Genomic DNA, 13,168 nt, shown 5'->3' with positions numbered 1-13,168 from the left:
GGGTTTGAACCGCCAGCCTTCTGGTTAGCAGTCAAGTGCCTTAGCCACTATGCTACCAGAGCTCCCAAAAGGGATAGGAATAAAAAAAAATTTAAGGCCTCTGTAAATTGAAGACTTCAACCTCTTTGTTCTAACCCAAATATCCTAAGACCATCTACTGAGCAGAGAGAAACCCACAGTGGTATGGAGTGATGTAGGGCAATGATTCTTTAATATCTGTCTGGCTGATCAGAATCACCCTGCGCCTTGAAAAAAATACAGATTTGTGATACCCCCCACCACCACCCCATAACCCTTTCCTCGAGACTCTGAGCCTGTGGATGAGGAAGGTGGTATCTTTATGAGCTTCCATGGAGATCCCAACATCTGGGGTGAGATCATTCCTGTAAAGGCATCAGGTATTAAACCCTGATTGGTAAATTAATCTTTTAATCAAAGGAGAGAGAGGAAGTTCCCTCTGGGACCCCTGGACCAGTGGCTGTAACTTCTTTTCGGCCATAGAGTTCCGTTATGGACCTTCTCTCTCAGTACATATAAATTTTAGCACATAATCTCAGGGGTCCGTGAAACTGGGGTGTATCTCTAGACCCCACATGAAGAAAACCCTGGTCCAGTGCTTGAACAACTCTTCAAGTATGAGGAGAGGATGAGAGTGTATATGAAAAAGGCAATAAACACACACACACACACACACAACCCACTGCCATCATGTCAATTCCAACTCGTAGCAACCCCCATTTGGATTTCCAAGGCAGTAAATCTTTATGAAAGTAGATTGCCCAGTCTTCCATTCACGGAGTAGCTGGGGGGTTTGAACCATTAGCCTTCTGGTTAGCATTCATTTAGGCACTGTGACTGCCATAAGAGCTCCTTGAAGGCGGCAATGGAAGCTATCAAATCCTGATGGGCAGGGGTGGTACACCTTGGCAGGGGGCAGTGCAGGCATGGCATGGACCACTGATGGGAAAACAGGGAGAAAGAAAGAGAGGCTTAAGGGACTTCGCTGGCTCTAGCTGGCAGGGACTTGTCAGTGGACCCCTACAGCACCCTGGCCCTGTCTGATCCCACCTACAGACAAAGCTCTGATCAGTGCCATAGAAGGGTAAACTGAGAGGGGGTGACTCCTCAGTGAAAGATAAAATCCAAGGTCCCAGGACAAGGCAGAGAATGGGAATGAAAAGTGATGATGCCCTGCCTTTCCAAGAGGGAGAGAGTTGCTTGTATAAAATAAATATGTTGGTGTGAACACAACCTAGTGATTAAGCCAAAATAACTGCTACAATAACTCAGAATAGTATAAAAAGTCACAACAGAGCCCCATCTGGCATGTGAGGTCAAGGAATTGACCAAAATAAAGAGCTCACAAATCTGGTTCTTTCTGATCCTCATCTCACTGAGGTCAGAACAGCTTCTCAGCTAAGCTCAAGACTTTCAAACGGAGGATCTTTTGGAGTTAATTTAGTGGCATACGGTTTCATACATTTCTATGAATACTGAGAGCAGAGCTAGATGCTTTCAAATGTCCACTTCATATTCCCAATATCACAAAATGGTTGATTTTCATGGCAACACAATTACATGACAAGCCCTATACAGCATAAATAAACACTCATGTAAATAACTAAATCTGCATTTAAATGTTTCTACATGTATACGATACAGGATGTGCCATTAGAAAAATGACATTTAAGTTATGGATATACAGCACATCTGATTAAACAAACTACCTCCCACAGTTATAAAAAATCCAATAAATTAACTCATTTTCTATCTTAAGAAAAATTTTGAAATTATAAATAAGGCAATGTTAAGGAGAAATAAGTAATGAATTTTGATAAAAGTTTAAAAAGAAACACAATTTACATAAAGAAATGCATCATAAACAGAGACAAAAGAACTCCATGAATCAATCACATGTTCAGAGAAGTTCCACCATAACTCCCGGTGGATGAAGAGTAGAGAACACGAATACTGTTGAAACAAAGGCTTGAATGAAATGCTGTCCTGAAAACAGACTGCGGGCAGATCAAAAACTGGGAGGGCATCTTCTAAACGGAGGAAGGATTTATCAAGAGGCTCTTATGATAAAGGAGCAGGATCCCATTTTGAATGAAACTCGCCCAATCCAGAATTTTAAAACCCTCACTGTATGAAGTCTATCCCTGGGACATCTGGCCCTTACTTCCTACTACTTAAAGCTCCCAAAAGAAAGCCAAGAGGCAGCAGAAGCTAGGTTGGCCAGGTCCCAGCTGTGTGGTCCACAATCCTCTCCAGCTCTTAAAAGAGAAGGTGGGAGGCCCCTGAGTTACAAGGAGCAAGAATCTGCTTATTCTGAAAGAAGTACTGTTGAGCTTCAAGGCTGGCGAATGTGGGGGCCCAGGGTGATGCTCTGTATCTCTGAGGACAGAAGGCTGCTTCTGGAGTGTGTGCTCTTAGAGGATGGTGCTGAACAGAGGAACCTACCAGTCCCCTTGAAGCACAGAAATGTGGTTCTACCATCTGACTGAGTTATTGCCAAGTCCCAATGCAACATGCCTCTTCTGGTACAAAGCACACTCAGCTAAATGACAATCAGCCTTTCAACAAGTCCGGAGGGCCTGGTGACACTTCTCCAGCTATGTCCCTGCACACTCATCCTTTCCTTGATTCTATCAATTCCTAAAGCAATAAATAGTCTCAGTAGAAAGCCATCTGCATCCAGGCCTCAGATCATCAGGATCTCAGAGTGGTTTGAAAAGCCCAGGAGTTACACCCTGGTCAGGTTCCCACATGAGCTCCAGTGTCATGGAAAGCTGGTCAGAGCCTCTGTCCTCACTGCCTGCTGCTAGATACACTGTGACCCCTTGCTCTGCCTGACAGCCCTCCAGGCAGTCTGCATTCGGGGTGGAGTTCATAGAATCGGAAACACAGACAGAGCAGCAGCGTGAGGTGGAGAGTGAGGCAGAGGTGGCAGGTGGGAAGCATGGATGCATACGCACGTGTGGTCAGGTGAGGGTGGCATGCAGCGGAGGGTGTGGCGGAGGGGCATGGTGAGGAGAGGGCATCGCAGAAGGGGTCCTCCGGTCTGATCCAGTAGACTTGGCTACGCCGGTTACCTTTCTTGCTTGGGCAGCCGCCAGAACAGGGAAAGACATCCTCACAGCCCTCGCCTTGTAGGCGCTCCTTCTGCAGTAGCTTGTCCACCCGCTGAATGATGCACTCCAGGCTCTTGTCAACATTCAGCCACACTTTCTCCTTCCAACCAAAAGGGCCCATTTAGCTCAGCTCTCCGATGGAAAAAAACCGAAACAGAACACAAACCAACCCCCTCCATCCCACTTTGGCCACTGTGCTCATTACACCACCACAAGATTTAGAAATAATGAGATGGTTCATAATTCCCCATTACAGTTGCATTTGCTTTTCAAACGACAAATCATTGGCCTGGGGTCATTGTTTTTAAAATTTAAGAGATGTTTGTAATAACTATCACAGAGGCCAGAATGGACTTCCTTGTGCTTTCCAGCGTGGGCAGAAAGGACCACAGAGCACAGGGAGCCAGTCTTGTTCCCAACCCCCTCCACTGTAGACTCTTAACAACTACCTTACTCACACAGCACAGAGGATTAAGGGCCTTTTCTGACGGAAAGGAACGGAAACCACCACCGATCATTTAGGATAGGGGAGGTGGGGAGGAGATGCGAAAGGGCTGGCAGTGAATCGTAGAAACCTATACAAACTACAATGCCCAAACTGGAGGGCCACTTTACTGCTGATTACTAATTCAGTACTTTGTAGCACAATGCTGCTCAACTATCATCCCAACAATGACAGAAATAAGTTAGATGATATGTCACTCCCTCAAGAGACAAATTCTGCTCTGAGCTAATTCTGAGAGGAAGTAATAATATGATGCGTGTCAGGGGCAGCATCTCCAAATCTCCAAAATCCTCCCTAACTATCTCACTACAAGCTGAACTCAGACATCTCTGAGTTCAGAGTCAGTTTGGACATCTGCCCAAACACAATCCCTGGGAGGGTTAACCAGGGGCAGAGTGTTGAGGAAAGAGGAGAGGCTTCACTAATCCAAGAGAGCAGGGCTCCAGGGAAAAAAATTACCTCCTTCATAGCCATGTCTTAGACGGACCCAGCCCACAGCACAGTTCTACTCCTCAGCTAGAAACACACACACAAAAAAACAAACCCACTGTCACTGAGTCAATTTCAACTCATAGTGATCCCCATTAGGTTTCCAAGGCAGAAGTTCTTTACAGAAGAAGATTGCTCTATCTTCCTTCTACGAAGTGGCTGGGAGGTCTGAAGTGCCAACCTTCTGGTTAGCAGTCAAATGCCTCAGGCACTGCACCACCAGAGCTGGGCACAAAGGCTTGGAAATACAGTTTCTCTCCCTAAACAAGGTAGCCCAGGGCCATCTGAGAAGGAAGCTTTGAGCTCTTCAAAAAGGAGCAAATCCTTCAGGTACCTCCCATGGGAAGAGACTGGCAACACCCTTCTAATTTTTCAAGCTGAGTCCATCAGCAGGAGGAGGGCCCTGTGCAGCAGACTCACCCACTCTTCTTCGTGCCAGTCCACCTGCAGAGAAGATCGGCTGTTTCTCCCTGTCCACCTAGCCATGAGGGTGTCCTGGTCATTTCTGAGCATCACCTGCTCCTCCTCAGTTGAAGTGGGGGAGGCTTTGGAGGCAATGTAGTCAGGTCGTGCAGCATTCAGTCCATGAATTGAGTTAGCCAAGAGCTTGCAGTCGCAAACTGTGACCAGCTGTCGGGTCTGCAGGCACACATAAACCAGGGCCACTGAGCCCCCCAGGCAACAGGCTAGACAGGTCTGTCTTCTCTTAAAGGAGATCTGACTGAAGGCTCAGCATCCCTGCCCTCTACCCTTCTCCACAGTGCAAAGCAACTAAAGGGGACATCACCCAGAAATTTGATGGGCTTGAACCGAATCTTAGCAAGAACTCTCCACCAACTCTGTCTAGAGCAGCAGAGGAAGGAGAGTCAGCAGTAGGAGGAGGATATGGAATGTGTGTCTAATCACTTCCATGAACAACTGCTTCCTTTGCCGTGAGATGTGAAGTTGCCCTGGAGTGTCCATTGGCTTCTAGGAACCCAAGGGATCCCACTCCCACCGCATTGTGTAGCACAGCAGCCCCTTTTACCTTATCTGCCAAGATGGCAAGTGTCCTTTCAAGGCCAGTGGCAGACCTGTCCTTTGCAGCCCTTGAGAGTCTCTCTGCATAGTAACTGACTTGGGTTTTCAGGGTATTGATCTGGGCGATAATCTCCTTTGCTCTGATGATGTCTTGTGGTATGTAGATTATGGACTGGCAGACGGAGGAAGTACTAGAAAGAATAAGAACAGTTTCTAAGGCGCTCTCTTGAATCAATGACTCAGCAGCATCCTCCCACTCGAGCCCCATAACTAACACTAAAATAAAACATTTTGCTCCTCGGGATTTTTTCCTAGGGTAGTTTAATTTTTGATAGATAAAAGTAAATCTTGTTGTTAGGTGCCATTGAGTTGGTTCCGACTCACAGCAATCCTATGTACAACAGAACAAAACACTCAGTCCTGTATCCTCCTCACAAGTAAATCTTAGGGGATCCTTTTGTCTATACAGAAGCTTGAGATATTGAAGAACAAATATTAAATCTTTTATCTATGTTTGTATGGATCCATATTTGTGCCATGTATATGTATGTGTGTATATAGATATTCAGCAATCATACCTACTAACTAGCCAAATGCTCATAATCATTCACCTGAGAACCTCATCTGTCAATTTGTAAACAGTTCTTAAATGGAGATATGGGGTCTGCTTATACCACAAGTGGCCAATTTATCACAGTGAAGGGAGAGACTGCAGTGGGTATCGGGTATTGTCAAACATCTCTCTTTTTTTCATTTGGCCAACTGAACACACCCACAGTTCTCCTCCTCCACATATCTGACTCTACCACGTCTCCAGAAAACTAGGCTTCCTGTGCCTTCTCCCTTGACCTAGCACTTCCTTACTCTGAAAAGTAATGCTCCATCAGATGAAGAGGAGCTGGAGAAAGTGTCAAATCAAAGGAGAGGCTCAGACACTTTAGTGGCTTTGGAAATCTCTCCTTCCTCCTTCCCCACCCCCTCACCACTAAGCAGCATGTGTATCTAGGGACCTGATGCCAAAGCTATGGCCCAGCCACAAATAATATCCTCTGGCGAATCAACTCCATGTCCCCCCGCTGTGTGGAGCCTGGTGGGCATGTTTGGCCCTACTTGATGGCGAGGTTTTTCAGCATAAGATCCCAAATCAATCCAGTATTTTCAATTTATTGTTAATACCATCTGAAGGAGCCAAGAAAAGCAGGAAGGAGATGTATAAGCCACCCATATGGAGATTTCCTCCTAACAGTTTAAAGTTGTGAACTCTGGGTAGAAGAAATGAAGGGCTCTGATTTGTCCCCTCAAAGAGTTACCCTTTGAGTTTTGAGGAAGGAGGAGAAGGTGAAGGACAGAAGACGCCTTTCACTATACTCTCCTTACTACCACTGGAGCTGACGGTCACCACAGTCAGGATTAAGAACCTTCCCCACTGGGCCCTTTCCAAGGTGACCAAAAGGAAGGTTAACCAGGAAACTGCCCCTTCCCTTGTCAGACTATGGAACAAACATGCAAACACTGAAAACCAAAATGTCTTGGAAAGAAAAACACACCACAAATTCACACCACCACAATAGAAAAATGGATTTGCCAGAAGCCCATGCAGCAGACTGCGATCAAGCCTGCCCAGTGTGACAAGTCATTTCACAGCATCATGTGCACACAGCTACTTTCCAATCTGCAATCACTCTTCCAAATGAATAGCTGTCATTTAAGACAATTTAGTTTTAAAAAACATCATCTCAAAGTGGAATTTTAAAAACTCTATTCTTCCTAGACAATGATATGTGCTGTATGTAGATATACATGTGTATAGAGATGGTTGTGTATACCTCAACAAATACATATCCTCCCCAAAAACTGAAAGAGAAAAATATTACCCTCTGCTCATCCTGTATTCTTATGGGTCACGTTCTAATAATAGTAATAATCTGGGACTTATGGCATGTGAAGTATATGGCAGGGGTGAGAAGATAAATTTCAGAGACTGGTGCTCAGGGATGACTATGAATATACAAGCAAGTGTACTAGTTCTAAAAATGGGGCGGTCACATGAAGGATGAAAAAGGTGGGGTGCAGACATCTTGCTGCTTCATAATACATGCTGTTGCTATGTGCCGTCGAGTTGAACCTGACTCATAGTGACCCCTCCTTGGGTTGCCGAGGCAGTATCACTATGGAAGTAGATTGCCCAAGCTTCCTTCTGAGGAGTGGCTGGTGGATTTGAACCGCCAGCCTTCTGGTTAGCAGTCAAGTGCCTTAGGCACTATGCTACCAGAGCACCCCTAGGAAGTCTTAATTCTGGGGAAGACAGACTTTAGGGTTCCCTAACTGTCCTGCTCATCCTCAAATGACCCTCTGAAGCAGCCCCAGGAGGCAGTGTACTAAATATGGTCTGTAGACCTGGCATTAGGTCCCCACCCCAGTTCCAATGACTCAGACCTACCAAGAACTGGGATTACATGAGCTTAAGGGTAGAGTCTGCTGGTCACAGCCAAGAATGGCTGTGGGCTGATGAGCAACAGTAACTTGACACTGGATGAAAAGCAGGATTGCTTCTGCACGGTTTGAACATCACGGGGAGCTGGTTCCACACAGGGCAGAAAGATTAGAAGGCCTGGGGACCCTCTGACCGAGATTTAGTTCCTAACAGTCTCCAGGGAGGAGCAATCCCTCTGTTTATAACCTTCTTCCTTCACCGCCATCCTCCATGTGTGTCAGGTGGTTTCTTGTGTGTATACGGAACAGAGGGAGGGGAGCAACTAAGCCCCCTAAGTTGGGCTAGGGAAGATCTAGGCATCATTTAAGAGGGAACCTGAGAAAAGTTCATTTCATGAACTTTCCAGGTAAGGGTTCAGCCAATAACATCTGGGCTTGTATTTACCAAAGGGGAGGACTTGGGGGCAGCTGGGACTTTAGCACTCCTTGTCCCACTGATCATGTCCCTATGACACTTCAGTACTTCACTAGTCTTGCTACAGACAGAGTAGATCTTCAGTGGGATCCCCGTACAGAAAAAGAGGAGGGCCCCTTCCACAGAACTATCTGTGGGTTTCTGCATCCCTCCCCCAGACAGCCTCCTCCCTTCTCAAAACTTAAAAGTGTCCAAGCGGAAGGGTCCCCTCAGGGTCAATAGGTCTCAGCCTTGGAGGAAAGGGAATTTCCTCAGGACTTTCCCATCTCAGATGTCCCTTCAGAGGCTTGACACCTCAGGCAGGGTCCAGCCATGGCCCGAGCCTGACAGGTTCCAAAGCATCAGCAATTCCAAAAGAGTTAGAGATGCCTCAATGGCTTGTCACAAAATTAACAAGGGGCATCGCAGAGCCCCCAGTTCGGGGCCTGAATAAGCACTTTGGGCCTAGTTGTGGGGGGCCTTGGGCAGTAGGGGGGACCCCCAGGCTGTCATCTGATCCTCTGGTGGGGGGAAAATCACTCCATTACATTAATTCTTGGTTTGCTCTCTAGGGGTAAAACCAATTCAAGTAACACTGGTTTAAAAATGTGCCTAAATTACCAAGTGTCATAAACTGTAAGCTGACTTTCTTTAGGTAAGAGATGACAGTGATGTAGAAAATTAAAGGTCCGGATTCTTTTAAAGGAAGGTGGGAAGGAAGTCCCAGTGCCTGGGGGGACTTTCCCAGCCTGTACTCTTCCCCATCCTGGGAGAAAGAGAAGGGGGTCTCCTCTCAGAGAGAGCTCAGCAACACACTGCTGCCAGATTTTACAGGCAAAACAGTAGATAGGAGACTGGCTATTCATTATCAAAGAACATTGCAGTTGGAAGGGAGATTTCTGTCTACAAGGCGTGTAGCGAGGAGTCCACAGCGCACCACAGGGCGAAGCACTGCCCGAGGAGAGGACAGCACAGGCTTTCTCTGCATGAGAGCAAGGCCCCAACAGACACTCTCTCCACAGACAGAAAACTCACCAACACTCTTCAAAACTGCTACAGAAAAGAACCAAAATGAAGTATTAGCAGTTTGTTAGCAAATACCAAACGCAAAAAAAAAAAAAAAAAAAAAAAAAAGAAAATGCTTTTTATTTGTTGCGTTCTAGACTACAGGGATGATTAAATTTACCAACAGCCAAATGTGTTTATTCATTAGTGCATTGGCACCGCCTGTGCTTAAGCCCCAGGGAGACATTCCACTGGTGGGCAAGTTACACATGCATTTAAAGGAAAGTTTAAATAATGAAAACCATAATAGCTACAGGAGATTTTACAACATTTTCATAGGAAATTAAATTTCAAAATGTATATTACATACTTTAAAATAGTAAAGAGGCCTTCTGGGAAATAGGAAGTTCTGAGATTTTTTTAACCTGCAAAGTAACCAACTATCAACATTCCCAACGTTTGTGGGACAGGGACAAGCAGGTGGCCCCACCTCTTGATTGGCCACACAGAATTAATGAACTCTGCCCTTCACACTCCCAGGGGAACACGACCCACACACCATCTTCAAATCACACTCACGCTTTCCATCCAGCAACAAGCAATGGTGCAAGAGACACACATGATCTGGCCAGCTGTGCAGAGCTGTGGTGGGACAGAAGTTTCCTCTTCATATTTTCCCAAGAACCTGGAATCAGTAAATCTTGAGGGAGGCCTGGCTACCTGGCTTTGTCTACTTAGGAAAGTGCCATTGGTACATGTGGTGGGACTGAATGCAGGCCAAGCAGGGTCTCTGGGGGTCTCCCAGGGATCTCTATCTTCAATGCTGCACTGGCATCTAAATGCTTGCCCCCTAGAGGCTGGTATTCCTCCTCCTAACCACAGTCCTTCCTATTTCTCCTCCTGCCGTCTCTCAGGTTAGCCCGCAACAAGCTCTCCACACATCTGAAGATACTTTCCCACAGTGCACTCTCTTCCACTCACCTGTTCCCCGGCCTTAATCTCCCATAGTCAGCAATGGTCCTAGCTGCACTTTTGATCCCTTCACCCCATTGACCGGCTACTGCATCTAATCTTTCACCCTCCTCCTAGATCCAGCCATGGTTCATTTTCTCAAATCATGTCCTGACTGCTGGCCATGGAAGAAGCACAGTCAGGTAGTGGCCCGCTGGCTGCAGTAGGGCTGAAGCTCTCCCTCTAACCACTACACTCCCTCGGCCCTCGGTTTGCGCTCCATTAGCCTGCTCCATCCTCAGTGAATAAGCCCAATCCTTCCAACTCTACTTCCTGTAGTGGCTGTCCACCTCACACCTTCAGCTTGTTCCTCCTTCCCCCCATAATCTCTCTGTATCCCTTCTTCTTCTCTTGTCTCATCTAGGATTAACTCTCTGGTGCTGCTTTGTTCCATCTCCTCCTGATCCTTGATTCATCAATGTTTTCTTCTCTTCCATCTCATTTGGTTCAGTCTGATCTCTCCTATCAGTCTACACATATGCTCAAGTCACCATTATTCTCCCTAGACCTGAGACCTTCCTGCTGCTCACTCTACTTCATGGTTCAAGGATCTTACAGTATCATCTACACTCATCACCTCCTCTTCTTACACTTGCACCCCCTTGGCCCATTCCAACCTTGAGGGTAACATCTAGAAGATCACCAGTGCCTCCCAGGTGTCCAACAGTGTAGATTCATGGCTATCGGTCTGAGCTGGATTGATTCTCTGTCTGTGCCCCTACAGCACCTTCTATATGCTTGTTTCATGGCACCAATCATTCCAAATTATACTTGTTGGTTTGTCTGATCCACAGCAAAAGCTCTGAGCTTCTCAGAGGCCAGGTCTGTGAGCCCTGTGTCTCTGGTTACCAGCACACAGCCCAGCCCAGAGCAGGATGGCAGTGAGGCTGGCTTTCCCTATCAGCCCCTCAATCATAGGCACCATATACCTGGCTGTATCTTGCCCCATTCCATTGCCCGTGCCATCTCCTTGTTCTGAAATGTCCTTTCCTGTGCTGTCTACCTGGCAAATTCCTACTGAAGAGCTCAGCTCAGTAGAGCACACTGGGTCTTTTAGAAACTGGCAACATTTATCATTGCTGTCCTTCTGGAAAGCAAACAATCTGTTTTAGGCTTTACATTTTGTAGTGTTCAACAAAACTGAATATGATTGATTGTGAACTCTAAAGGATGGATGAGCCAATGGAGAGTCCATATAGGACAGCCACCTGAAGCACCATTTTAAAGGTGTATTAGTAGTTCCAGTTAACAAAATTTACTACTCACTTTGGAAAGAAGGAACCATTAACCAGGGGCCTTCACTTTTACCACCTACCGAGCTCAGTCACACACACACCACACACGTGTGCACGTGCACATACATTCACACACACAGTGGCATAGGCTCTATAAGGTAGTTCCTCCCACTATGCAAAAGCAGACTAGAACGGCTGGGTATTTTCACGGCCATATTCTGGTTTGTTTTTTAAACCTGGGATGCATCAGACAGCTGTGCAAAGACCACAAACCCCCTCCAGCTACTTACTGTTTCTTGGTCTCTTCAAATTTGTGCAGCTTTTTGCGGAGACCTCCTGACTTAAAGCCTTGGCAGTGTGCTGCTGGTGCTCCAATGGTGACGATGTCGTAGTTCTGATCTGAATGACAGAAAGCTCTCCTCCATTACTCTGGGCTCAGGCCTGTGGACAAGCCAGCTACAGGGATATGCACACATGTCTAGGATCCTGCCCCACCAGCCCTTTTCCAAATACACTTTGGTTCCCTTATTCCACAGACTGGGCTATGTGAGGGATGCTGGAGCCCAGCATCATCATCTCAGCAAAGAGGGGGTTCTAAATGTCTTAAGGTGCAGCCACACAGGCCTATAGAAAGCTACACAATACCCCTTCTGGAAGCATGACTGATGGGCATCTTTCTGCCACAGAAGTATAAAGGGAAGCTGCAGGGAGAAGAGACAAGAGGAAGGGGTTTGCGCTCTTTATCAAAGGTCCTTGTAACACGTTTCTTATCTGAGCCACCCAGGAGAAGAACACACTGGGAAAGCTGGGGCATACACAGGGCAGCTCAGAGACCAAGTACCCAGAAAGAAAGAAAGTCAATCGTGGATTCACTAAGAGGGTCAGAAAAAGAGTTACCTGATCCTCCATCATCTTGAACTCTCATCCTTTGTATGTGTAAGTTTGTGGGAACAAATTCTAACTTTTTATCTGCTTTCAAACTGCTGGCTTTAAACGAGGGACCTAAGAAATGGAATATGAGAAAACAAGGTCATCAACATGCAGTCTGCAGGCAGGAGTGGCAATTGGAAAAAGGACATTTTGAGGATGATGTTGAATGTAAGCAGGTATGTATTGGCAGTGGTCTAGATAATTCTGAGTTGACCAAGATTATATTCCATTTCCAGATGGTGAGTAGGTACAATGTTGAAGGAAGGGCAGCTCACTGGCCAGGAGACTGGTTGTGGGTGCTTAGGTGGAGGAAAAGAATGGGAAGAATCAGCATCAGAACACTATGGCAACGGTCCCCTACCTTCCCATGACTCAGCTCTCAACCAAGAGATTAAAAACATGATGGCGTGCAGCATAACACCAGCACCACTATAAAAAGCAAATGTCCAGGCCAGAACCCACCCGCTCCAACTCCAGAGACTGCTGTCATCCAAGAGCTATGAAACTGATTCAACTAGTGCAAACACCTCAATTCTGAGAAGCAATGTGAAAAAGTCTGCTCATGATCTCAAGTCTATAAAGATGAACAAATGGTGTACAGCACCGATTCTAACCCTTGGGAATACAAACTTAAATGTGCACCCTTGTTTATGTCTGCTTAGTTACAGGAACACAATCAAGTGCCTTGGAATTCCCATTGTTTGCAATGTTATCCATAATTTGTTAGGATCCACACATTTGAATGCCTTTGCACAATCAATTGTGCTCATGCAGAACCTGTACACAGATGAAGAGACAGTCATTCAAATAGAACCAGGGGAAAATGCATGGTTTAGGGGTTCCGGCAAGATGGCAGACTAGGCAGAAGGATTGCACAGACCCTCTTCAACAAAGAAAAGGGAAACCAATTAACACAGACACAGAAGATAATCGTGGACCCCTGAGCCTTGAA

General features: G+C 46.2%; 1 protein-coding gene across 1 annotated transcript in view; it reads right to left on the bottom strand.

Moving 5' to 3' along the window:
* The window catches only part of INPP4A (inositol polyphosphate-4-phosphatase type I A), a 110,472-nt gene that overhangs the window by 35,566 nt on the left and 61,738 nt on the right, over window positions 1-13,168 (bottom strand). Inside the window, exons 10-15 of the mRNA XM_042783432.1 lie at window positions 12,184-12,288; window positions 11,577-11,685; window positions 9,071-9,085; window positions 5,156-5,339; window positions 4,549-4,767; window positions 2,979-3,234 (exon numbers count right to left, since the gene is read on the bottom strand). Coding sequence (XP_042639366.1) covers window positions 2,979-3,234; window positions 4,549-4,767; window positions 5,156-5,339; window positions 9,071-9,085; window positions 11,577-11,685; window positions 12,184-12,288 — 888 coding nt within the window. The remainder of the gene's footprint in view (window positions 1-2,978; window positions 3,235-4,548; window positions 4,768-5,155; window positions 5,340-9,070; window positions 9,086-11,576; window positions 11,686-12,183; window positions 12,289-13,168) is intronic.

This window comes from Orycteropus afer, unplaced genomic scaffold (assembly GCF_000298275.1).
Source record: "Orycteropus afer afer isolate SDZICR_OR568_19922 unplaced genomic scaffold, OryAfe1.0 scaffold00017, whole genome shotgun sequence".
NCBI lineage: Eukaryota > Metazoa > Chordata > Mammalia > Tubulidentata > Orycteropodidae > Orycteropus > Orycteropus afer.
Note: the sequence above shows the minus strand (reverse complement) of the source record. Positions and strands in the feature narration are given on the sequence as shown.